At 47.2% G+C, this 26,772-nt stretch overlaps 1 protein-coding gene across 1 annotated transcript in view; it reads right to left on the bottom strand.

Moving 5' to 3' along the window:
* Nucleotides 1-26,772, bottom strand: part of GUCY2C (guanylate cyclase 2C) — a 686,038-nt gene that overhangs the window by 573,716 nt on the left and 85,550 nt on the right. Inside the window, 2 exon segments of the mRNA XM_075320892.1 lie at nt 10,505-10,623; nt 18,747-18,956. Coding sequence (XP_075177007.1) covers nt 10,505-10,623; nt 18,747-18,956 — 329 coding nt within the window.

The following is a 26,772-nucleotide window of genomic DNA, read 5'->3' on the forward strand; positions in this document are numbered from 1 at the left end:
TGGTGACCAAGTTCTCAAGAGGAAACGACGCACAAATTGGATAATCAGTGGGAAACGACCCCATATACAGTCTTACCATCAAGTATGGATAATCTCAAAGTGTGTCTCATCAGTAAGGATGAAGGAAGGACATCAGCTATCATGTTAAGAGATCAACTCAAACCGTGTCCTGAAACCCTGAAGACACCAGAAGTCACCTTACCCATACAGGTACAACCTGTCAAGGAGGAAGAAGACGTGTTCCATACAGTCTTTGGAGATTTCCCAAAAAGTTGGCCAAATTACTATGGGGCAGTAGTTGTCCGAATGATCGCCTTCCCTCAAGTGGTGGAACCAGCATCAGAAGCCGTACCACAAGAAGTCCCAAGACAAGAAGAACTGGAAGTTGAACCCGTAGAGGAAGAACAGATTCCTGGTCCCAGTGAGCTTGCCAGTCCTACAGTAAGTCCCCCATCCTCACAATTACCAGAAATGCCAAATAGCTACACTTCCACTCACACCATTATGCTAAGTACACCCAGTACACCAGCAGTACGCAGGTCACAGCGTAGTACTCAGGGTCAGATACCAGCAAGATATAAAGACTAATGTGAAATTGTATATAAAATGTACATATGTTATAATGTTTATATGAGAAACCGTAACAGTTTAGTGTACAGAAAAGGTGAGAGAAGAGTGGTGTAAGGTGGCAGCACGGAGAGTTACAACTTGATCACATGGGTGGTGGCCCGAGGGCCGTGAGGCCTACTGCCCTTATGACCAGAGTAGAGACACCTGTAAGAAGCGTTTGGTTATTGAAATGTTTATATAATTGCAACTTTGAGACCCATAAGCCCAGTACCTACAGAGACTATTCTGCATGAACACTTACATATTCTTGAACAATTTCCTTTTTATTAAATATGGACCATATCTACCACAGGACTGGTTGTGGTAAAGACTGAGTGCGTACCTTCATCAGCCCCGGAGGCAATAGACTAAGCCCTCGAGAGACTGCTTTTTGAACCTTTTGGACTCTTGTTGAACTTTTTGGGTTTTTGTATTTTTCCTTTTGAGACTCTGTATAAATATAATTGTTGTTGATAACTTGTTTGTTTCTTTGACACTCCCGGAGTACTGTTCTTCACTAAGGGGGAATGTAGCACCCCAGGGTTCATATGCCACAGTAACAACACAAAGGGTTAACTCCCCACAGAACACTAGCACATCCTGGTCAGAAGGGGGAGATCAAGCTGCTTCCCTATATATTCTGGTGTGGAGAGTAAGTGGTCAGTTCAGTCAGTGCAGTTCAGTTCCTGAGAGGACTGAGGAAGGAGGATGTGCAGGTTGGAGCTGGCTCAAGCTCACCACAGGGTTCGCTGATCAATTCCAGGCCTAAGCCGAGGGTCTGAGGAAAGGAGACAGATAAAACAGAGGAACATACATGGGAGAAAGAGTATTGCTGAACTCACCCCAGTGGAGCACACAGAACGGATGCCGGATCCGAAGCTGTGCAGATTACACACCGCACAGCTAACACCGGAGAAGTGAATATTCCATATTCTTCACCTTTACGACAGACACAGCAACACAGCAGAGTTCAGGAACACTACATACAAGGAAGGACTCGAGTTGCTTGTCAGGTCGGTACCCGGGAGGAGAACAGGGCCGTCTGCTTAGTTTACACAGCAGCAGGGCCACACAAGCACAGTGCAGAAAAGGGAGCCAAAACGGCCCGGCTGGGTGGGAGAAACCCTGAACCCTGCACAGACTCCGTGGACAGTACTCTGCTGAATGCTATCTTCAGTAAAGGCTAAAGAACTGCAAAACCGTGAGTCTGCTTGTTTATTGTGCTCGTGTCTTGCACTCCCACATAGACTATCACACTGCCCCAGGGAGAAGCCTCTACCCGTGGAGAGCCGTCCTATCTCAAGCTGCCATCTATCACCCCCGGAGGTTCTGCAGCAGCGGTGGTCATCTCTGATCACATTCCAAGGGTGGCGTCACGTACATAACCCCTTTTTATTGTGGAACCAGGGATCACAGACCGGGTCACGACACCGTGATCCCCTTCCCAGAAGCGACCCCCAGGCCCAGTTCTGGGTATCCCCTTAACTCCTGGCAACACAACTTTGGCGTCACGAACAGGATCCGTACTGGACCCGGCTGCAACCCGGGTGATGCGCGTCTGTAAAGACTTATTGCATAGCATAAAAGACTTGCCCTGTGAATTGTTGCAACAAAGAACGTACTTTAAACTTTGCAAAGACACCTGGAAAATCCAAAAACATCATTGGTAAAATTTTCCAGGCGCCATCTTGGATCGCGCCATTAGCTGTTACGCGCTGAAGAACAGCGCGCCAAAAACCAGGACTCTGCCCACCGCTTGAAGAGTGTGCTGAGACCCGAACAGAGATGCAGAGGAGGTGCGCTCCGTGCTGCGACCCAAACCACGACGCAGAAAAGTGCTCCAGGTTTGCCGTGAAGAAGACTGGTGAAATTAACTAAGGGGGCGCAAAAGATGTCTCAGCAGGGAGACGCTGTTGTACCCGGCGGTGCAGCGGCACCTATCATGCCGTTCCTGATGCCGTACACCCCGGGAGCGGTGTGGCTGCCGCAGTACTCAGGGGAGCCCAACACACTTAATGACTTTATCGGAAAGCTAAAAATCTACTACAGCATGTACCACCTGACAGAAGCCCAGCGTGTCGGTATGCTTATGGGACAGTTAACCGGCAATGCCCAGCGAGAGGTTACGTCCTGGTCGGACGATGCAAAAGACACTGTAGAGCACATAATAGCTGGACTAAATGCATCTTTTGAATCCATTGCCGGCAGCCGGGCTAAAATGAGGTTCTTTGGATGCAAGCAAAAATCTGTAATGCCTGCCTGGATCAACAGACTCAGGGGGGATGTAATGAATAGACTAGAGGGAAGCCACTCACTAAGCAGGACCCCCAGAACTCTGAAACTCTTTAACCCCTATACAGGGATTTGGAATTGCACAGGGCCCTGGAGATCACTACCTGTGGAAAGCTGCAGTCCGATGAGAGTAGTCGCCAGGCAGGGTCAAACCAGGAATAGGAGAACAGGGACAGAATCGGCAGACAAGGACGTAATCAGAAAATGGAGCAGAGGTCAAATCCGGATCGGGCAGTGAGGTAAAAAAAACAGCAGGCAGAAGGGTAGTCAGAAAACACGCAGAAGTTAGCACACAGGAATCACAAAACAGAATAGGGCAGACCAGGAGCCAGGAAATCAGAATTATCTCTGGCAGTGGTCATGTGACAGGAGGGGGAATAAGAAGGGTGTGGTGTCTTCCCATTGGCTGTAGCTGAATGCTGGCAACTTCAGCTGGAAGACACACACCACCCACAGTCAGCCAGTGGTACTGCAGATCCCAAGATAACCCAGCCCAGTGGATGATCGGAGCCTGCGCCCACCGGTGTCGCTGGCATCGACTCCTCTCCCATCACCAGCGCCATCCACGGCAGGAACACGGCGTCGCTTGGCGATTGGAGCAGAAGTCACTGGAGCAGACTCCGGCAGTGACGTAACAAAATCTAGAGAGAGCACGAGACTTTGCCTTAAACTTGCAGGAGGCGCTCAGAGCACTTAAGTTAGCAGAACCTACCTTAGCCCCTGGAGCAGATAAGCTGCTGATAGACCAATTCTTGGATGGACTCTCATCCCCTTCCCATCGGGGACAACTGAGCATGATGGTGATCCAGGATCCAGGACTAACATTTGCCCAGCTAAAGGATAGAGCCATCCGCCTCCAGCAGGTAGAGGAGCCCCAGGATATAGACTCTATTCAACACCTTACAGCGGCACCCCAGCAGCCAGTAGTGCCAGTGACATTAGCCATGTCAACGGCTGCTGCTAATCACCTGGAGACCATCACTAATGAGGCTCTCCATCAAAAGCTTGATGCTCTGACAGACACTGTTGCTTCCATGGCTAGAATCGTCCAGGAGCTGCGTGGATCCAAGTCTGCACCCAAGATTGAGTTGGCGACCAGCATGGAGGATGTCCCATGGATGAGGCCTAGGAGATACCAAGCGACGAGAGGACGACCCAGCGACCGCTACCAGCCAGATGGACAGCCCATTTTCCGCCATTGCAAGGAGCCAGGTCACTTTGCCCGTGAATGTGCTTTAAATGGGGATCACCTGGGGAGGCAGGCCACTCCTCAGGAATGAATCTCAAGGCCCTTCACCCTGGCACGACAAGTATGTGGGAGGACGTCCAGTCATACCCATTGTGCTGGATGGCATTCCGCTCAACGCCTTGCTGGACACTGGTTCCAAAATAACATCAATTCCGTATGTTCTTTATAAGAGGTACTGGGCTGATTCAGATGTTAGCAGTGGGCCATCTAACATTGCATTGAATATATGGGCTAGCAATGGTGAATTAGTACCACAGGTTGGTTTCAGAGAAATGACTATTAAGATTGGGAGAGCAGAATTGCAGAACCAGGGTATTGTCATTGTTGATGTTGACCGGCGAGAATGTGAACCAACTATGTTGCTAAGAATGAATGTAATCGAAAATTGTTTTGCAGAGGTAATTACTGTCTTGCAGCAGATCGCTGAGACTGCCAAACCTGGGAAACAGAGACTCCTGTAGAAGGAAATTAAAGCCTTGATGCTGAAGCAGCAGGTAGAAGTGTCAGGAGGTGAAATTGGTAGTGCAAGGGTAAGGGACCCAATACCCATTGTAATTCCTACCAAAACGGAAATGCTGGTCTGATGTAGAGCCGCAATAGGCATCAGAGGGCGAGACTATCAGGCCCTGGTAGAACCTGTGTACTCAGACAGTAGGCCCACTGTACTGATGGCCAGAGGAATAGTTGAGGTACATCGGGGAAGAGTGCCAATACACCTTCTAAATTGTGGGGAAGATGACCCTACCAAAGTATGCTACCATGGCTAAGCTATATACGGTTGATAACAATGCCATCACCACCGTTGAGCCCTTGAGCCCGTCAAGTCAGGCGGAGGACAATGGCTCAAAGGGAAAGCTGGAGGATTGGTGCCAAAAGCTACATGTAGGTACCAATTCTACACCATCCCATCAAAAGCATGGAGTATACAGGGTAGTTAAAGAATATGAACAAATATTCAGCAAACACCCATTAGACTTTGGGCAGATCAAAGGGGTAGACCACACTATACCCACAGGTGACCATCCACCAATAAAGGAGAGGTATAGACCAGTACCACCAGCTTACTACCAATGCGCCAAAGACATGCTCAAAGAAATGAAAGAAGCAGGGGTAATAAGAGACAGTTGTAGCCCCTGGGCAGCCCCTCTAGTGCTAGTTAAGAAAAAAGATGGGACCATGAGGATGTGTGTAGACTACCGACAGATCAACCGCATTACACACAAGGATGCATACTCATTACCTAGGATAGAAGAGTCATTGGCTGCATTAAAATCCGCTACTTACTTTTCCACCCTAGATCTGACTAGTGGGTATTGGCAAGTTCTTGTGGCAGAGGCTGACAAGGAGAAGACCGCGTTCACCACGCAGATGGGCCTCTGTGAGTTCAATTGTATGCCGTTTGGACTCTGCAACACGCCTGATACCTTCCAGCGACTGATGGAGTGCTACCTAGGACATAAGAACTTCGAAACTTTCCTCCTGTACCTGGATGACGTCATAGTCTACTTCAAGACCTATGAACAGCATCTACAAGACCTGGTGGAAGAGTTTGAAGCCTTATCCGGATACGACATGGAGATCAAGCCATCCAAGTGTCAGCTTCTAAAACCAAGGGTACAGTACCTGGGACATGTCGTGAGCTCAGAAGAAGTAGCACCGGATCCTGAAAAAGTTACCATGATGAGAGATTGGCCGAGACCCACCAGCGTGAAAGAGGTGAGGCAATTCCTAGGACTGGTGGGCTACTATAGAAGATTCATAAAAGGGTTCACGAAGTTAGCAGCACCCCTACAAGACATCCTAGTAGGACAGTCAAAGAAGTCTGCAGCCCGGAATCCTTTCCAGTGGAGTGATGAGAGGGAAGAGTCCTTTCAGAAGTTAAAGTGGGCGCTGACAGGAGAAGACATCCTGGCATATCCAGATTACCATCAACCCTTCATTTTGTACACGGATGCCAGCAACGTAGGACTGGGAGCAGTATTGTCTCAAAAGCAGGAAGACAAAGAGAGAGTTATTGCTTTTGCAAGCAGGAAGCTCTGGCCTACAGAAAGAAATCCTGAGAATTACAGCTCCTTCAAGTTAGAACAACTTGCAGTAGATTGGGCTGTAACAGAGCGTTTCAAACACTACCTGGCAGCTGCAGAATTTACCATCTTTACTGACAACAATCTGTTGACCCACCTGGACTCGGCAAAATTAGGTGCACTGGAACAGCAATGGATAGCCCGACTGTCAAACTACAACTTTGTCATCAAATACCGGGCAGTCCGCAAGAATGGGAATCCAGATGTCTTATCCTGGATGCCACACTCAGGGCACGTGGAAGAGCAGCCGGTACTGGAAGAAATTGAGCTGCCTGCCTTTCACCGTCCTAAGGTGGGACAGTATCAACCGAGTATCTACCAAAAACAACAGCAGGCAAATCTCAACCCATTAGCACACCACGGATGGGCTGACACACAAGACAGCAATCCAGCTGTGAAGCTAGTGAAAGAACTGCTTACACAACAAGGTGCGTACCCTAATCAGAATGCCCCAGCTAAGACACATCTCTGGAAAGAGAGAAGTAAATTGTTTCTGTACCAAGGGAAGCTCTGTAGAAAGCACACCAATCCAAAAACACATTAGATGGTCTGGCAGATCATCGTGCCCAAGAGAGACGTCAAGATAGTTCTAGAAGCTTACCACGACGGTGCTGGACATTTTGGTTGGAAAAAGTTGGAAGTGCTCTTAAGAGAAAGATTCTACTGGGTTGGCATGAGGAAATCAATTGAAGATTGGTGTAGAAAATGCGGCCCGTGCAACCTCAGGAGAAAGGATCAACAGAACCAGAGGGCTCCCCTCCAGTCCATACTAACCAAGCAACCACTCCAGCTAGTCGCATTAGACCACGTTAAGTTGTCACCAAGCCGTTACGGCTATGTCTATGCCTTAACCATCGTGGACCATTACTCATGCTTCTTAGTGGTGGTACCCGTGAAAGACCTTACAGCTAAAACAGCAGCTAAAGCATTCCAGATGTACTTTTGCAAACCCCATGGTTACCCAGAACAAGTCCTTGTAGATCAAGGTCCAGCATTTGAATCACAGATCTTCCAAGAATTCTGCAACATGCATGCCTGTAAAAAGATCCGCACAACAGAATACCATCCCCAAACAAATGGCTTATACGAAAAGATGAACCATATTGTGATTGACCTGTTGAAGACCTTACAAGAGTCAGAAAGAAATCAATGGCCAGAGAAATTGCCAGACCTGGTGGACTTGTACAATCATGTCCCGGTGAGTTCTACAAACTGCACCCCCGCTTACCTCATGCGTGCAAGGCCCGGTAAACTGCCAATTGATTTAGATATGGGAATTCTGAAGCCAGATGCAGAAGTTCAAGAATCCAGTTGGGATACCCTATGTCAGCAACCGTATCGCCAAGTACAAGAGTGCATAGAGAAAAGTCTCCAACAAGCTAGGGGAAGACAGGAGAGAACCTTCAACCAGCATGCTCTAGCAACCTCATTGCAACCTGGTGACCAAGTTCTCAAGAGGAAACGACGCACAAATTGGATAATCAGTGGGAAACGACCCCATATACAGTCTTACCATCAAGTATGGATAATCTCAAAGTGTGTCTCGTCAGTAAGGATGAAGGAAGGACATCAGCTATCATGTTAAGAGATCAACTCAAACCGTGTCCTGAAACCCTGAAGACACCAGAAGTCACCTTACCCATACAGGTACAACCTGTCAAGGAGGAAGACGACGTGTTCCATACAGTCTTTGGAGATTTCCCAAAAAGTTGGCCAAATTACTATGGGGCAGTAGTTGTCCGAATGATCGCCTTCCCTCAAGTGGTGGAACCAGCATCAGAAGCCGTAAAACAAGAAGTCCCAAGACAAGAAGAACTGGAAGTTGAACCCGTAGAGGAAGAACAGATTCCTGGTCCCAGTGAGCTTGCCAGTCCTACAGTAAGTCCCCCATCCTCACAATTACCAGAAATGCCAAATAGCTACACTTCCACTCACACCATTATGCTAAGTACACCCAGTACACCAGCAGTACGCAGGTCACAGCGTAGTACTCAGGGTCAGATACCAGCAAGATATAAAGACTAATGTGAAATTGTATATAAAATGTACATATGTTATAATGTTTATATGAGAAACCGTAACAGTTTAGTGTACAGAAAAGGTGAGAGAAGAGTGGTGTAAGATGGCAGCACGGAGAGTTACAACTTGATCACATGGGTGGTGGCCCGAGGGCCGTGAGGCCTACTGCCCTTATGACCAGAGTAGAGACACCTGTAAGAAGCGTTTGGTTATTGAAATGTTTATATAATTGCAGCTTTGAGACCCATAAGCCCAGTACCTACAGAGACTATTCTGTATGAACACTTACATATTCTTGAACAATTTCCTTTTTATTAAATATGGACCATACCTACCACAGGACTGGTTGTGGTAAAGACTGAGTGCGTACCTTCATCAGCCCCGGAGGCAATAGACTAAGCCCTGGAGAGACTGCTTTTTGAACCTTTTGGACTCTTGTTGAACTTTTTGGGTTTTTGTATTTTTCCTTTTGAGACTCTGTATATATAAAATTGTTGTTGATAACTTGTTTGTTTCTTTCACAGTCCCGGGGTACTGTTCTTCACTAAGGGGGAATGTAGCACCCCAGGGTTCATATGCCACAGTAACAACACAAAGGGTTAACTCCCCAAAGAACACTAGCACCTCCTGGTCAGAAGGGGGAGATCAAGCTGCTTCCCTATATATTCTGGTGTGGAGAGGAAGTGGTCAGTTCAGTCAGTGCAGTTCAGTTCCTGAGAGGACTGAAGGAGGATCTGCAGGTTGGAGCTGGCTCAAGCTCACCACAGGGTCCGCTGACCAATTCCAGGCCTAAGCTGAGGGTCTGAAGAAAGGAGACAGATAAAACAGAGGAACATACCTGGGAGAAAGAGTATTGCTGAACTCACCCCAGTGGAGCACACAGAACGGATGCTGGATCTGAAGCTGTGCAGATTACACACCGCACAGCTAACACTAGAGAAGTGAAGATTCCACATTCTTCACCTTTACCACAGACACAGCAACACAGCAGAGTTCAGGAACACTACAAGGAAGGACTCGAGTTGCCTGTCAGGTCGGCTCCCGGGAGGAGAACAGGGCCGTCTGCCTAGTTTACACAGCAGCAGGGCCACACAAGCACAGTGCAGAAAAGGGAGCCAAAATGGCCCGGCTGGGTGGGAGAAACCCTGAACCCTGCACAGACTCCGTGGACAGTACTCTGCTGAATGCTATCTTCAGTAAAGGCTAAAAAACTGCAAAACCGTGAGTCTGCTTGTTTATTGTGCTCGTGTCTTGCACTCCCCCATAGACTATCACACTGCCCCAGGGAGAAGCCTCTACCCGTGGGGAGCCGTCCCATCTCAAGCTGCCATCCATCACCCCCGGAGGTTCTGCAGTAGCGGTGGTCATCTCTGATCACATTCCAAGGGTGGCGTCACGTACATAACCCCTTTTTATTGTGGAACCAGAGATCACAGACCGGGTCATGACACCGTGATCCCCTTCCCAGAAGCGACCCCTTGGCCCGGTCCTGGGTATCCCCTTAACCCCTGGCGACACACATGGACGAATGCAATCCGATAAAACATCAGATTGCTCTCACTCTAGTGCAAAACTATGGGGCAGTGTCCATCTGTGATTGATTTCTCATGCCATAGCAGTGTGATATAAGCAGAGACAGGCAGCAGAGGAGATGGGAAGAAAGTGCTCCCTCCCTCTTCTCCATAAGTGTGATGTGATCGCAAGATCGTTTCACAGTCACATGATTCTCGGCTGATGCTCGCAGCAGAGGGTCATTAGCATATCGCTTCTGATGCTCTCGCATCGGGAGCTGTGCGCAAGTGGAACCGTACCCTAACATCAAGAATGTCTCATGGCTTATACATGTGTATTATGGTTATTTAGGGCTTCTGAGTTGTACAGAGCCCCCGTAACACAACACTGATAGACTTAAAAAAGGTCTCAACCTCACAAAATAAAAAGTACCACGACAATTAATGTTGACTTTTGACTACTCTGTACAACAAAAATAGGTTTATCTACACACTGAATAGGGAAAACATTGCTTTTCATAAACATCAGTCAAAGCAAATGTCTCAACATCATTACTAGCAACAGCATGAGATAGCATGTCAAAGATAAGCATATGGTAACATTTTCTATTTCTTATGTTGGATTTCTTTGTAGGGGTGGAGGGAAAAAATGTGCAATAATGGAAACATCTAAAATGATTGAAACAAAAATATGTGAATTTTAAATATTTAGTTGCATTTTGCTAAATTTAACTCCATACCGTTGCTTTTGCGATTAGGATTTTCTAGAACACGTTTCACATCAGTTTCTTTCAAGGTTTGTCTGAAGTTGACTGCGTCAGTAAAAAAGGACACCGTTACCTCTAAGGAATTAATGTACCTGCCATAAAAGTAAAGGGTCCTGATTAATAAAAAAATGTTCACAAATATTTTTAAAGCAACCATCCAGTTCTACACACAAATGTCACAATAAATGGTGAAAGTAAAGCTAAAATAGCAGGTGCCCTCCGGATGCTTTGACAATGTAAGGCACCAGCATTCAGAGCACTGATGCACTGGTATATCTAAAAGCGGGGCATTGAGTCCCAGCCAAGGCACACTGTGCAGATTCACCTATAAAGCAGGCAGGCATTTTAACTAAAAAGTGGAACCATAACAGTAAAGTGGGCTTTACACGCTGCAACATCGTTAGCATTTGCTGGTGATGTCGAGCGCGATAGCACCCGCCCCCATCGTACGGCCAATATGTGGTGATCACTGACGTAGCGAACATTATCGCTACGGCAGCGTCACATGCACATACCTGATCTGCGACGTCGCTCTGGCCGGCGAACCGCCTCCTTTCTAAGGGGGCGGTTCGTTCAGCATCACAGCGACGTCACACGGCAGGCGTCCAATAGAAGCGGAGGGGCGGACATGAACGGAAAGTAACATCCCGCCCACCTCCTTCCTTCCGCATTGCCGGTGGAGGCAGGTAAGGAGATGTTCGTCGCTCCTGCGGTATCACATCGCTGTGTGGTGCCACAGGAACGAGGAACAACTTCGCTAATAAGCAGAAAACGATTTTTTTGTTTCAGGACGACCTCTCCGCGGCAAACGATTTTGACCGCTTTTGCGATCGTTTAAGGTCGCTCATAAGTGTCGCACACTGCGATCTCGTTAATGAAGCCGGATGTGCGTCACAAACACCGTGACCCCGACGATAATTCATTAACAATATCGTAGCGTCTAAAGCCCGCTTAAGTCTACGTTCCTAGGATCGTTATCCATTGAGCTTTTGACATTGTAGAATTTCTGCTCCATCTGCGCACCTTAGTTTACCTGCCTTTTTCTAATTGCGTTTTGTATGCGTTTTTGACTCTGCATTTTATTTTGTTTTTAATGCTGTGGTTTATTTCTCTGTTTGGTGTCACCCTCTAAATAAAGCTGTTTTATTTTTGAAATTTCCTGCTGTTGACATCCTAAAGCATCAATAAAATGAATATATGCATTTTTGATGCTTTATCATTGTGTGAACACGCCAAAATCACTTGCGTTTTTACCTGTGGATTTTCCGCATGTAATGCAAGTCTACTGCTAAATACCGCACATAACACTCAGCGTACCCACAAAAGAAATTGCAGCTTGGAAAAAATGCTCCGCAGATAAGTTTACGCAGAGTAAAAAAAAATGACAGTGGACATGAGATTTCTATAAATCCCATCCGCTTTGCTTGTACTGTAAAAAGCTGCTTTTTGATGAAGTGAAAATATGCAGCATCAAAAACGAGAGTAAAACTCAAAACCCAGTACGCTAAAGTGGGCTTTACACGCTGCGACATCGCTAGCATTTACTGGCGATGTCGAGCGCGATAGCACCCGCCCCCGTCATATGGCCGATATGTGGTGATCACTGCCATAGCAAACATTATCACTACGGCAGCGTCACATGCACATACCTGCTCTGCGACGTCGCTCTAGCCGGCAAACCACCTCCTTTCTAAGTGGGCGGTTCGTACGGCATCACAGCAATATCACACGGCAGGCGTCCAATAGAAGCAGAGGGGCAGAGATGAGCGGGACGAAACATCCCGCCCACCTTCTTCCTTCCGCATTGCTGGTGGAGGCAGGTAAGGAGATGTTCGTCGCTCCTGCGGTGTCACACAGAGCGATGTGTGGTGAAGCAGGAACGAGGAACAACATCGCTAATAAGCAGAAAACGATTTTTTGTTTCAGGACGATCTCTCCGCGGCAAACGATTTTGACCACTTTTACGATCGTTTAAGGTCGCTCATAAATGTCACACACAGCGATCTCGTTAATGAAGCCGGATGTGCGTCACAAACAACGTGACCCCAACGATAATTCATTAACGATATCGGAGCGTGTAAAGCCCGCTTAGGTCTGGTTTCACACATCAGTATTTTAGCACTTGGGTTATTCATTACTTTTCAGTGATAGCTCACAGGGCTATTATAATGAATGTATATTTTAATGTTTCCTATTTTTTATATTCATATCAATTGTCGGCCAAAAAAAAAACCAGAGCTACAGTTGAAACCAGAAGTTTACATACACTATCTAAAAAGACACATCTGCAGGTTTTTCTCACTATCTGACATGAAATCAGAATAAATTTTTCCCGTTTTAGGTTAATTAGGAACCTAAATTATTTATATTTGCCAAATGCCAGAATAATGAGAGAGAATATTTCAAAGCATTTTTATTATGTTCTGCAAAGTCAAAAGTTTACATATACTAAGACTACTATGCCTTTAAACAATATGGGACAGCCCGTCATGTCTTTGGAAGCTTCTGATTTACTGGTTTACTGGCAACATCTGAGTTAATTTGAGACACACCTGTGGATGTATTTTAATCCACACGTGAAACACTGCTTCTTTGTGTAGCATTATCAGAAAGTCAAAAGAAATCAGCCAAAATCTCACAAAGAGAATTGTGGATTTGCACAAGTCTGGTTCATACTTGGGTGCAGTTTCAAGATACCTGAAGGTGCCTCGTTCATCTGTACAAGCAATTATATGCAAGTACAAACAAGATCAGGAAGGAGATGGGTTCTGTGTACCAAAGAGGAATGCGCTTTGGTCAGACAAGTGCCAATCAACCCAAGTACAAAAGCAAAAGACCTTGTGAAGATGCTGGCGGAAGCTGGTAAGATTATGTCCTTATCCTCAGTGAAACAAGTACTGTATCAACATGGACTGAAAAGCCACTCTGCCAGGAAGAAGCCATTGCTCCAAAGGAAACATAAAATAGCCAGATTAATGTTTGCAAAGGCACACCGGAACAAAGTCCTTAATTTTTGGAAAGTCCTGTGGTGTGCTAAAACTAAAATTGAACTGTTTGGCCATAATGATCAAAGTTACATTTGGAAGAAAAAGGAAGAAGCTTTAAAACCTAAGAACACAATCCCAACTCTGAAACACAGGGGTGACAGCATCATGTTGGGGGGTTGTTTTGCTGCAGAAGAGACGGGTACACTTTACAAAATAGATTGCATCATGAGGAAGAAGATTATGTGGCAATACTGAAGCAAAATCTCAAAACATCAGCCAGAAACTTAAATATTTGGCAGAAATGGGTCTTCCAAATGGACAATGACCCGAAGCATACTGCCAAACTGGTTACAAAGTGGTCCAATGATAACAAAGTCAATATTTTGGAGTGGCCATCCACAAAGCCCTGATCTCAATCCTATTGAAACATTATGGGCAAAGCTGAATAGGACGATGTGAGCAAGGTGACCTACAAACATGGCTCAGTTGTACCAGTTCTGTCAGGAGGAATGGGCCCAAATTCCTACCAACTATTGTGAGAAGCTTGTGGAAAGATATCCAAAACGTTTGACCCAAGTCATACAGTTTAACAGCAATGGTACCAAATACTAATGAAACGTATGTAAACTTTTGACTTTGCAGAAAGTAATAAAAATGCCTTAAACATTCTCTCTCTCTCATTATTTTGGCATTTGGCAAATATAAATAACTAGCTGTAGTACCCGGCGTTGCCTGGGATAGTAACTGTCTTACTGTCTCTCTCCCACTCTCTCACTCTCCCTCTCTGTCTGTCTCTTTCTCTTTCTGTCTCTCTCTATCTGTCTTTCTCTGTCTGTCTTTATCTCTTTCTCTGTCTGTCTCTGTTCTCTATCTGCCTGTCTCTCTCTATCTGTCTCTATGTCTCTCTGTCTGTTTGTCTCTGTCAGTCTTTCTCTGTCTGTCTGTCTCTGCCTCTCTGTCTCTCTCTGTCTGTGTCTGTACGTCTATCTCTCTGTCTATCTCTCTCTATCTGTCTGTCTTTGTCTTTTCTCTGTCTGTCTGTATCTGTCTGTCTCCCTCTTTCTACACTGAAATCATATTACATTACACAGAATCTTCTTAAGGGTGCTTTACACGCTGCCACATCACTAGCAATAGCTAGCGATGTCGTGCGCGATAGCACCCACCCCCGTCATTCGTGCAACATTTGGTGATCGCTGCCGTAGCGAACATTATTGCTATGGCAGCGTCACATGCACATACCTTTTACAGCGACGTCGCTGTGACCGTCGAACAATCCCTCCTTCAAGTGGGAGGTGCGTTCGGCGTCATAGCGACGTCACTGCGCCGTCACTAAGCGGCCAACCAATAGCAGAGGAGGGGCGGAGATGACCGGTCGGAACTTGCCACCCACCTCCTTTCTTCCTCATTGCCGGACGCAGGTAAGGAGATGTTCGTCGTTCCTGCGGCGTCACACATACAGTAGCTATGTGTGACGTCGCAGGAACGACGAACAACCAGCGGCATGCACCACCAACGATATTATGAAAAGGAGCGACGTGTAAATGATCAACGATTTTTGACGTTTTTGCGATAGTTGATCATCGCTCCTTGGTGTCACACACTGCGATGTCGCTAACTGCACCGGATGTGCGTCACTAACGACGTGACCCTGACGATATATCATTAGCGATGTCGCAGAGTGTAAAGCACCCTTTATACTAAGAATATCCTTCACTGCCTATAGCAACCAATCAGAGCTCCTATTAATGACCTGTAGCTCCCAGCTCCATTGTCTTTCATGTAAGCAGGTTTTTGGCAAATAACTGTAAAGCGCAGGGTTAAATTTTTTTCCCTGAAAGCATAGTCTATGACATTCCCTGAGTCAAATGGGGTGTCTGTGCAAAATTTCGTGATTGTACGAGGTGCGGATTCCTTTAGCGGACACACACACACATTCACTCAGCTTTATATATTAGATTTTGGTAATCGTAACTGGCCTAAAACAAGTAAGGTTAATTCTGATTTCATGTCAGATAGTGTGAAAAACATGCAGATGTGTCTTTTTAGATACTGTATGTTATCTTCTGGTTTCAACTGTATGTCCTGCTTTGATTAATGTCTGGGACCATACCTTTTAAATCAAGTCAATAGCCCAGTGGAAAAAAAATAGATAGCACACCAATGTCATCATTCTGCTTTTCATATTTTACTCTTTAATGGCTAGAAGAAGGTAAGAATTTTTTTTCTTCATATAAGAAAAACAGATTTAAGAAGGATTTTAAAACTTGTCACAAGGACCATAAATAGGTCCAGCACACTGGAAAGAAATGCAGACCATTCTTCACATATGAGAAAAAAACTGGTGTGTGAGACTGGCCTAAGGTGGTAAAAATAGGTGTTTTAAGGGACTGTTCCAATTATGTTTTTTTTTTCTCCCTTTGATAGCAAATATATGTAATGCATGCAGGTACATAATCACCAGTCATTGTCTTTTGCCGTTTTCAGCGGAGCTCCTGTCCACACCGGCATCATGTGACTACATTTGTAACCTATGAGGTGGTGGTTATTTGCTCAATGCTCTGTAGTCTCATTCGGAGTCTCATAGACTTGCATCACAGCAGACACTGTGTGATTTGGAAAGGGCAGAAATGCAGTCACGTGACGCTGGAACAGATCAGAGTGCCACTCAGGTCAGCAGAAGATGGCGCCTACCGAATGTATTACTGTACTCATTAAACATATGCACATCATTTCTATTAATAGGAAAAATGTAAAAAAAAAAATCACTGGAGTAGTCTTTTAACTTTACAGTCAGTACTTAATGTGAATGTTAGTGGAGAAGTAATGTGTCACTATAATGTTAAACATTAAACATTTACTGTATAGCAATGCATAACCACTTTCAAGCATTTTGGATAAAGCAAAGGGCACACTAATTTTTAATAAGAATAATAATCTATTTACCTATCTGGAAAAGGTGATTTAGGGATTGCATGGTGGCTTTTAAAGGGACTCTGTCAACACAGAATGACTGTTCAAACCAAGTACAGGTGCTCGTGCATCATGGCAGGGCAAAACATTTCAATTCACCTTCCCATCTGCTTGTTTCTATCTATCTCCACCCCTCTCTGACTTTATAAAGCCTTAGCTGTCAATCAAAGAAGAGAATTTTGGAAATTGTTCTTGAAGTCAGTGAGATATTGATTAAAATGTTAAATTTTACAGGGAGATATTCATTTATGCTGAGCACTGCATATCTGAAGCCTCAGCCTCAATATTTTTAATCTAAAGCAACTCAAAGAATCTCATTACAAAATTGATGCCATGGAGCTTTTTCACAATTTACTCCCAGGTACTTGTCCAAACCTGTAACGTTATATTGAACAATGTAGTGATTCCACCTCTGTACCAATTCCATCCAGCAAAACAACTGATGCAATAGTCAGGGCAAAATGTTCATATTACACACAAGGGTTAGTTTCCATCTGATGTTTTACTTAAAGGGAATATGTCAGGTGATTTTGTAGTACAATACTAATGTTATCTTTAAATAGGGCTTATGGAGACCTTTCAGGGTCAGTGACTTTTATTGCTGATGTCGCGGGCAGGGAGAGCGCAGCGCTCATCACGCTCTGGTCCGGCACTGCTGCTGCTACTGCTCGGTGGCTCGAGCGGTGGGCCGTGAGTGAAAGGGGGTAGTTTGGGTTTGGGGAGTTGGTCCGTGATGCCACCCACGGTTTGTGGTGAGGTTGGGAAACCACCGCTGCTCTGGACGGGGATCCCGGAAGCGATGACAGGGAGCAGCCGAGATGGTTCTCTCCCCACCATGGGTAGGGGGGTTGGTGGTCCCGGGGCTCGGTGAGGTGACGGGGAGGCAGGGTTGGCGAGGTGCAGGGTCGCAGGGGCAGCGCGGTGCCAGATGGCACGGTGGTACTCACTCAGCCAAGAATGGATACAGTCTCCGGTAAAACAAACGGCTGGATGGACGGGTCCCGCAGCCGGCTGCTGTGGTTACCCCCGGAAGGTTGGTGGTGGCTGCCTTTCCCTGCACCTGTTGTGTATCTTCGGTCCCAATGGCTTCCCACTGGTAACCCGCTCCCCAGCTTGGATAGGTGCCGGAGGAGCCCCTTTTGCCCGCAGGCTCTGGCCCTGGGAATTCTAGCTGTGGCGGTAGCTGTATTTCCAGTTCTTGGTTTGGACGGTTGTCTTCAGTCGGGTCTTTGCTGCTAGGAAACCCCGGAGGTTCCGGTCGCTAACTGATTTGACCAGTTTAACGGCGACTCCAAGCCTGGTCGGGGTCCGTAAGCCCTGCCGATTTGTGCTGGTCTCTCTTCGCTCCCCGGTTCGGTACCGGCGGGCCACCACCTGTCCCCGGTCCTACGGTTCCGCGTCAATCGGCCTCTCCTGCAGACGGCCACCACCATCTGCCAACCTTGCTCTTGGTGCCCGGGCCACGTACCCGGACACAGTCAGTCTGCTCCTCTACCACTACTTCACTCCTCTCCTGACTCCTACTCAGATCTCAACTGACTTCTTTTCCCGCCTCCAGGACTGTGAACTCCTCAGTGGGTGGGGCCAACCACCTGGCTCCAGCCCACCTGGTGTGGACATCAGCCCCTGGAGGGAGGCAACAAGGATTTGTGTGTGACTGGTGTGCCTATCTCGGGGTGTGGGGTGTGTTGTTGCAGTACCTGTGACGACCTGGCTTGTCCAGGGCGCCACACCATACATTGTCTTGTTATCTTATTTTAAGTTCCATAGAATTCAGTGCGAGTAGTGGCTGGTCAAGAATATGTAAATACAAACTGCATATTCACTGCTCCTTCCTCTCAGTGCATTCACAATCACTTCTGAGAGGTGGAAGTGAGTATGGGTGGAGACAGCAGTGCAAATTCAGTTCAGATTTACTATCATTGATGCCAGCACAGAGAGGTGGGAAGGAGCAATGAATATGCAGTTTGTAGTTACATATGCTTGACTAGCTACTACATCACACTGAATTCTATGGAGCTTAAAATAAGATAACAACATAACATACAGCAATAAAAGTTACTGATCCTGAAAGGTCTCCTTAAGCCCTATATAAAGATAATATTAGTATTGTACTACAAAATCACATGACAGATTTTCTTTAAATGTACTGAAAAATATGTGTGGCAGGCGCTACAAATACTAATAATGGCTTATATTTGTGACCATACAGCATTTTTTACTAATAAATTCTTTTGTTCAGTTTTTTTGCTTACCAGTAGCAGGATTCTGTGTGACTGATTCTTTTGTATATGTATACAGAATTCCAAACTGGCTTGCTTACGTGCCTAAATTTCCAAAACTTATTAAAAAAGTATGTTATTTTTCTGGCTGGGATTAAAATGCGAGTAAGAAATTTTTTGTAATCACAAGACAGACCAAAGCTTCCTGCTGAAATTACCGGATAAGTGAATATATTTCTAAACCTGTCAAGGCAAGAAAGAAACAAATAAACAAATTAGACTTGTATGTATTTTTAACATATGTATAGAATGATGAATGCACCAAAACACAACAAAAAGTCAGTGACTTACCCCTTAATGACCTGGCTTATTTTGGACATTAGGAGGCAGGTCCAAATCTGCCATGTGTCACTTTACGTAACAATATCTTTACCTAGTCTAGTATTTTTTTCATGAACTTTATGGTAATATCCTGCTCAGGTCAGTATGCTCTGAATTTAAAAAAAATCCCTGAAATTAAGAAATAAAATGGAAACATTTGTACTTTTCAAACCCTAAATCTGTCTACCCTCATTAATTGAATTGGGCGAATATTCGGGTTTGGATTCTTCGTGCCAAATAGTTTCTATTATTCATACCTAATACAAGTCAATGGGAAACTCAAATAATTTTCTGGAGGACCATGGAGGTAGGTCTGGGAGGGCTGTAAAACTGCTGCAATGGATAAAAATTGCTGAAACTGAATGGGAACAGCTTGGGGAAGATGCCTTGATGCATTTCTAGCAGACATTTTTAGTTTCTGGGAATAATATTGTCACAGTGTGTCTCCCAGGGTTATGGGGTACTCGGTCCCGGGCAGTGTACAATTGCGGAATGTCACTATAGTGGCTGTTGCCCGGTTCCATGCCCTGGGTGCTTTTTGAAAAGGGGAATTATTTACAGGGGATTGTTGAATAAAGTTTAGACGTGACGCCACTTGCGGTTTTGCGGCTATAGGGATGGAGCCGCCAATGCACAATGTTCACTTCTGGGGCTGGTGTTAATGGCAGCCTGGATGTTGGGCCCTCAGCTAGCAGAGCCAGGCCCCAGAGGATAGGTGTGGTAGATGGGTATTGAAAGAAGGTAGGCCACAACAGGAGTTTCAGTGTAACTGGTTCTTTTTACTCACTGCAAGCTGGTAATTGGTCACCGAGGCTGGCTGGTTTTAACCGCAGGTCCCCTTTTTTCCAGTGCCGGTTTAGTGACCTGGTGTCTTCTTTCCTCTGCACCTGTCTTTGGTTGGTGGGTCCCCGTGGCGTAGAGCGGCTGGGGGTCCCCTCTAGGTTGTCTTCTACAGATGTCCGTATGACAGTAGCTTTAACCCTGTGGGGCTAGAGTCTCTGGTCCTGTCCCCGATTTTCCTGTTGCTACTGTGTCCCGAACCTTAAGGTCAGTGAGGTCCTTGATGGTACCCTCACTGTGCAGATTTTATCAGGTCTGCCTGGAGCTTTTGCCTGACCTAGGATTCTGTACCCTGTTGGTGCGTAGTTCCGGTAGTACTCCACTGTACTCCACCGTCAACTAACCACCTGGACCCTCAGGTCACTGTGTTCACTCCGATCAGTCCGTCTGCTCACTTTCACTGTCACAGACACACTCCTCTCGACTACTACTACCACTGTGTCTCTTCTCCACTGTCTGACTCTCCTCTGTCTGCCTCTCCCACCTGGTTGTCTAGTGGACTAGATTGGCTCCACCTCTAGGCGGCCATCCATTGGTCCAACCCTAGCCTGGTACCAATCTATTGGGGATAATTGGTGAAAAACAGGGATTTTCTGGAGTGTTTGGTTGTTATCGGCACTGGTCATCTGGGTTCCTAGGGGGTAGGCCCTGCATCCTGGTGGGGATGCAGTACCTTGTAGCTCCCTGATAGCTTCAGGGGCGCTAAATTCCCCCTTGGTTAATTCCAGCACATCCTCGGGCTGCAAGTGATACAGGTTACACTTTTTTTTCTTTTGCATTTTTGAACATAACATTTAAACATTCTTCCCATGCAGGGGAGGTTCAGGCTTTAACGTTACAACTGGAGTACCCCTCTCCGTTCACCCACCACAAAAGGTTCTGGTCCCAGAACCCTCTAGGAGGAAGGTTACCGGTCTCCTTGGGGACAAGGTCTCGGCCTACTCTACCGCAGACCTTTCCTCCAATCTTCCTCTCCTTTGTGGTGGTGTTAAACAGGGTCCACTGGTTAGGTTGTACTCTGGTGATACACAACTGGTGCAACTATTTTACAGGTAAAGTTTTTGGTTGCTGCCAGTCCTGCAGCCTGAGTTCATTTTTATATCAAATGAAACTGGTTAAATGCAACTTTGTAACATTTTCAGCACACATTTATCCGGAACAGTCAACAAAGAAAACAATAAACATTTGTGTAGCTCAGCAGGTGCTAGCTACCAGGGTGTTGGAAAGGGGCCATCTGGTTCACTTGACCTCCTGGGATCAGCATTCACAGTCTGAGTACACTGGCCCCATGCACCTGCACTGCCTCCTGGTGGCAGCTGGGGAACTGGTGCTAAAGTGGGAGTGAGGGCTCGCTTTTCTGCAATGACCTCCACATCTAGGGCGTACCAGCCCCACTCTCTATAGTGCCAGGTGTAGGCAACTTTGTCACCCACATGCAGATCCCAGTCAGGGTGTCCTCTGGGGAGATGGGGTCTCACATCCCGGTGGGAGATGAAGACTCCCTCCTTCAAGCCAGGCTCCGCAATGAAACCCTATGCCCTTTTGATGCTGAAGCACTCCACCACTCTCTGGTACAGCAGGCCCTGGGCCCAGTAGCTGGCAAGCCACAGGCGCTGGTTCTTCTGGAGGTCCCTGGCCTCTGTCTGTGTAAGACCTGTTAACATTTACATATATAGGTTAGAAGACTGTGGACTTTTCCTTGTTATGCTGCCACCTGCTGTCAAAACAAAGAACAGCGGGCACAAACCCCCTGCTGCTTGATTTACTTGGTACAGTCCTGAACAGGATGTGAGGAGGAGCTGTTTTTGTTTGGTAGCTGTGTATGCTGAGGTGTGTGTGTTCGGACGTGCTGAAGAAGGCAAGGCTGCATTCTGCCCTGCTGAACAAGGTCCAAGTACCTGAGTGTTGCGTGACATCTCCCCAAGACACAGATCTAAGAAAGGCTGGATGTGGAGCGAGGAGCCAGACAGCACGGGCAAATTACAGATCCGGGACAAAGACTGAACTTTAGAGGTGTCTGCGGCGGAATACGGGCCCCAACGGTGACGAGGTACCCCACGCTGAAACATGCAGTTAAGTGTGCACACTACTTTTAGTTAGGGACAGATAGGAAAAGACTCTGCACTGTGTTATACAAGTAAGATAACAAGGACTCTACGTTTTATTTTGTTTAATAAGGATTTTTGTGTTTTGCTTTTAGGAGTACAATATGAGGCTTCCCACCCTTGACAAGCTATTCAAAGTGATTGTATGTATATTACATTATATCTACTGCTGTGCACCTTCCCGCTTTTCTCTCCCTCCGTTCCCGCACTATTCCCCCACCTGTGTTGTGCAATATGTTATTAAATTTGCATTGATTAACCCCCGTGGTTCCGTGCAGTCCTTGCGTATCCCGTTACCTGCAGGTTATTACATCTGCACCCGCCTGGCTTCCTGCTGTTCCTGCTCCTGGGCCAGCTTGGTGATGACGGCCTGCCACCCCCCGTGGGTGTCTTCCTCAACACGGGCCCGCTCCCAGGTAACAATTGCTGACTTCCTGCTACCTGTTTCAGGGTAGCTGGCTGCCGGGTCCCCGACAGCGACTGGGCACAGTACCTGGGGATGATCATCAGCACATGCGGCGGCCTCCTCCGTGGCTCCCGATGACGCCGTAGCCTGGGCTATCGTCACTGGGTCAGATGGTGCAACTTGATACTTCTCCAGCGGAAAAGGTGATGCGGCCAGGTCAGAGCTGGCCGGGGATGTCTGTACCACTTGGTCCGTCTCCGGGAGAGAAGGTGATGGGACCACTTCACGTCTCACTGGCTCTGGCGGTGATGCAGCCTGGTCAAGGATGGATCCCGGTATCTGGGTCAGTGCAGCCTGGTCAAGACGCGCTCCACTCTCTTGGGCCTGCATGGCTGCCACCACTCCCATCATCTCCGCCTTCCACTCCTCGATACGCTGCAAGTGTTCCGCACGCATGGTCCAGCACAGCCGTTGGATCTCTGCCTTGAGCCTCTCCGCGGTCAAGGTCCCTGGGTGACGTGGTGCGCTTGCATGCTCTCCCCGTGCAGACATGTTGTTGCTTGGTACAGTCCTGGAGGCATTCTGTGGCAGGGCCTCCGGGCTCCCTGCTTACAGTTTTGTTTTACATACTGGACACTCCCAAGGGGCACTGCTTTCTTTTTGCGCCTTTCTCGCTGCTGTGGCGCAGTTACTTTTTACACCAAAATGGCGGCGGTTTTTAAAGCAGTAAAACACAGTCCATAAAACACAGTCTATAAAGGCACACGTCACCCGATTTGGCCGAGTCCAGTTTAATCCTGTTTGTGACGCCAAGAAAAAGCTGTGTCACCCAGGGTTATGTGGTACTCTGTCCCGGGCAGTGTATAACTGGGGAATGTCACTTTGTTGGCTGTTACCTGGTTCTGTGCCCTGGGTGCTTTTTGAAAAGGGGAATTATTTACAGGGGATTGTTGAATAAAGTTTAGACGTGACGCCACTTGCAGTTTTGCGACTATTGGGATGGAGCCGCCACTGCACAATGTTAACTTCTGGGGCTGGTGTTAGTGGCAGCCTGGATGTTGGGCCCTCTGTTAGCAGAGCCAGGCCCCAGAGGATAGGTGTGGTAGATGGGTGTTGAAAGAAGGTAGCCCACAACAAGAGTTTCAGTGTAACTGGTTCTTTTTACTCACCGCAAGCTGGTAACTGGTCATCCAAGGCTGGCTGGTCTTAACCGCAGGTCCCCTTTTTTCCAGTGCCGGTTTAGTGACCTGGTGTCTTCTTTCCTCAGCACCTGTCTTTGGTTGATGGGTCCTTGTTACGAGGGGGACCCGGGGAAGCGTGCCAAGATGGGGAATGGACAGCTTCCGCCGGTCAAGGTCCACTGTGCGGTGTAAGGGACCGCTGCTATGGTGGGTGAAGAGTGAGCGGGTTGCTGCTAGCGATCGTCTGGAATGTCACAGACGATCTATGTACACCGGTCTGCCCTAACCCGTGTGGGTTGTATGGCAGGGATCACACGGCTCGGTGTACCTGTTGCACGGGGAAGCACAGAGGTGCCCACGCACGTGTGCCAGTGGAAGTCACGAGAATATGGCACGAGGGTAGCACAGAGGTGCCCACGCACGTGTGCTTTCAATAACCAGGTGAGTCCAGTGGAGACTCGAGGAGCTCACCTGGGACAGGAACACAGCCTGTAGAAGGAGCTACTGCCGGAGCAGCAAGGCAGGGACACGGCCTGCAAACCAGGTGCTGCCTAAGCAGCAAGGGCCAAGCCCACAGAGGAAGATAATGCCTGAGCAGTGGCGTGGCAGCACGCTGCCAGACATCCAAACATAGAAGGACGGTCGCGCGCCGCCATGATGGCAGGAGGAGCTTTTAAGGAGGTGTAGCTCCAGCCAAGGGCGGGCGCGAGGCGGAGATGACGGACTTGACCCAATCAGGATCCACGACATCCCAGCCTGGCCAGTCAGGATTCACCACGTCACCAGCCTTGTCATCAAGCCGTGTGACGTCAGTGGGCGAATCAGGATCCACCAAGCATAGCACATGCTCACCCTCCTGCCTCTGGGAAATAGAGGCGGGATCCTCGGTCTCACAATGTGTAGAGATAACGGGAGTCTCACTGCTTCCCTGAGCAGCAAATCTCTGCACATTGCGCAACCTCACAGACCTTCGAGGCTGCTGAGCAGGAGGAGCTGTGGCAGGCAAGGAATGGGAGACCGCCTCATTTCTTGCAACAGGAGTACCACTAGGTGTCACCCTTGTGCTGCCTCTCTGAGGAGGTTTCTCCTGCAGTCTGGCAGACCTTCGGCGCTGCGGAGCAGGAGCGCTCGTGGCAGGCAAGGAGACTGTCTCATTCCTTGCCACAGGAGAGCCACGAGGTGTAACAGGTCCTCGTGGCGTAGAGCGGCTGGGGTCCCCTCCTTGTTGTCTTCTACAGAAGTCCGTATGACGGTAGCGTGAACTCTGTGGGGTTGGAGTCTCTAGTCCTGTCCCCTTTTTCCCGTTGCTACTGTGTCCCGAACTTTAAGGTCAGTGAGGTCCTTGATGGTCCCCTGACTGTGCAGATTTTATCAGGTCTGCCTGGAGCTTTTGCCTGTACCCCGTTGGTGCATAGTTCCGGGAATACTCCACTGTACTCCACCAGCAAATAACCACCTGGGCCCTCAGGTCACTGTTCACTCCGGTCAGTCTGTCTGCTGACTTTCACTGTTACAGACACACTCCTCTCGTCTACTACTACCACTGTGTCTCTTCTCCACTGTCTGACTCTCCTCTGTCTGGCCCTCCCACCTGGTTGTCTAGTGGACTGGATTGGCTCCATCTCTAGGCGGCCATTCATTGGTCCATTCTATGGGAGATAATTGGGGAAAAACAGGGATTTTCTGGAGTGTTTGGTTGTTACTGGCACCAGTCTTTTGGCTTCCTAGGGGGTAGGCCCTGCATCCTGTTGGGGATGCAGTACTTTTTAGCTCCCTGATGGCTTCAGGGGTGCTACAAGAGTATTACAGAGATTAAAGCAGGAGAATAACACTTACTGAATTTCCCCCGCTGTAACACTTCTTCCTGGTCCGATCATGAATATTCACTGCTTCCCCTACCCACCCTCGGTAACAGTGTCTGTAAGTGGTTGCAATCCTGCTTTCCTTACCCACCCTCTGTGCCAGCATTTGTGATTGGTTGCCCTCACAGTACCTATCTGGGTCCCCAAAGTGGAGTGTAAAAATAAAGAAATAATTGGAAAAAATGGCATAGGGTCCCCCATATTACAACTATATAAGATATTGCCACAGGGCCATCAAAAAAGCGTGTTAGAATTTTTTTTACCCCAATTATTAAAATATAAAATATTCTTTATTTATTACAAAAAAGCATCCCAACCAAATTATGACACACAATGTTAAAATATGCCACACATAGAACAAATTGTATGTTATGAGTGGGAGTACTATATTCCCCTATAACAATCTACCATAGATCCTGCCTGCCAGCGGAGGCACCCCTACTGTTATGCAGGTCCCCTGCTCCACGGTGGCTCTCCCTTCCTTGCTCTAGTTAGCCCTATATCTAAATATACCAAAAGAAGGGTGCTAGTCTAAGACATATCAGATGAACCCCCTTAGACCAAGTAATACAAAGGGCATAATCATATACTACAAGAGAAGTTCATCTTAACAAACATAAATACCATGAACTTATATGAGACTTTTTTTATGTGTCCTTTAATCATATAGGACTTTGAGATGCCAGACAGTTTCATATCAAAATGTAGAGTCCCGGTATATAATTATCATACAGCTCTTCCCAAGCTGGGAGAAATATCAGATCAGGTAGGTGAATATGAATAAAGTGGCAGCTGTAGGCTTTGGGGTAGAATCCCAATTCTGTATACTCAGATATGCAGAATTGTATCATATCCTAAAGTTTCCTCTGATAAAGTCCATGGTCAATCCATATCAAATTTGTTAGTTTCTCTACAAGGTAGGCAGATAGAGGACCATAGGTACACATTTTCCTAAGGCGGGCTTTGCACACTACGATATCGCAGGTGCGATGTCGGTGGGGTCAAATTGAAAATGACGTACTTCTGGCATCGCATGCGACATCGTAGTGTGTAAAGGCTCGATGATACGATTAACGAGCGCAAAAGCGTCGTAATCGTATCATCGGTGCAGCGTCGGCGTAATCCATAATTACGCTGACGCGACGGTCCGATGTTGTTCCTCGCTCCTGCGGCAGCACACATCGCTGTGTGTGAAGTCACAGGAGCGAGGAACATCTCCTACCGGCGTCACCGCGGCTTCCGTAGGATATGCGGAAGGAAGGAGGTGGGCGGGATGTTTACATC

This window comes from Anomaloglossus baeobatrachus, chromosome 8 (assembly GCF_048569485.1).
Source record: "Anomaloglossus baeobatrachus isolate aAnoBae1 chromosome 8, aAnoBae1.hap1, whole genome shotgun sequence".
In the NCBI taxonomy this organism is placed as follows: domain Eukaryota; kingdom Metazoa; phylum Chordata; class Amphibia; order Anura; family Aromobatidae; genus Anomaloglossus; species Anomaloglossus baeobatrachus.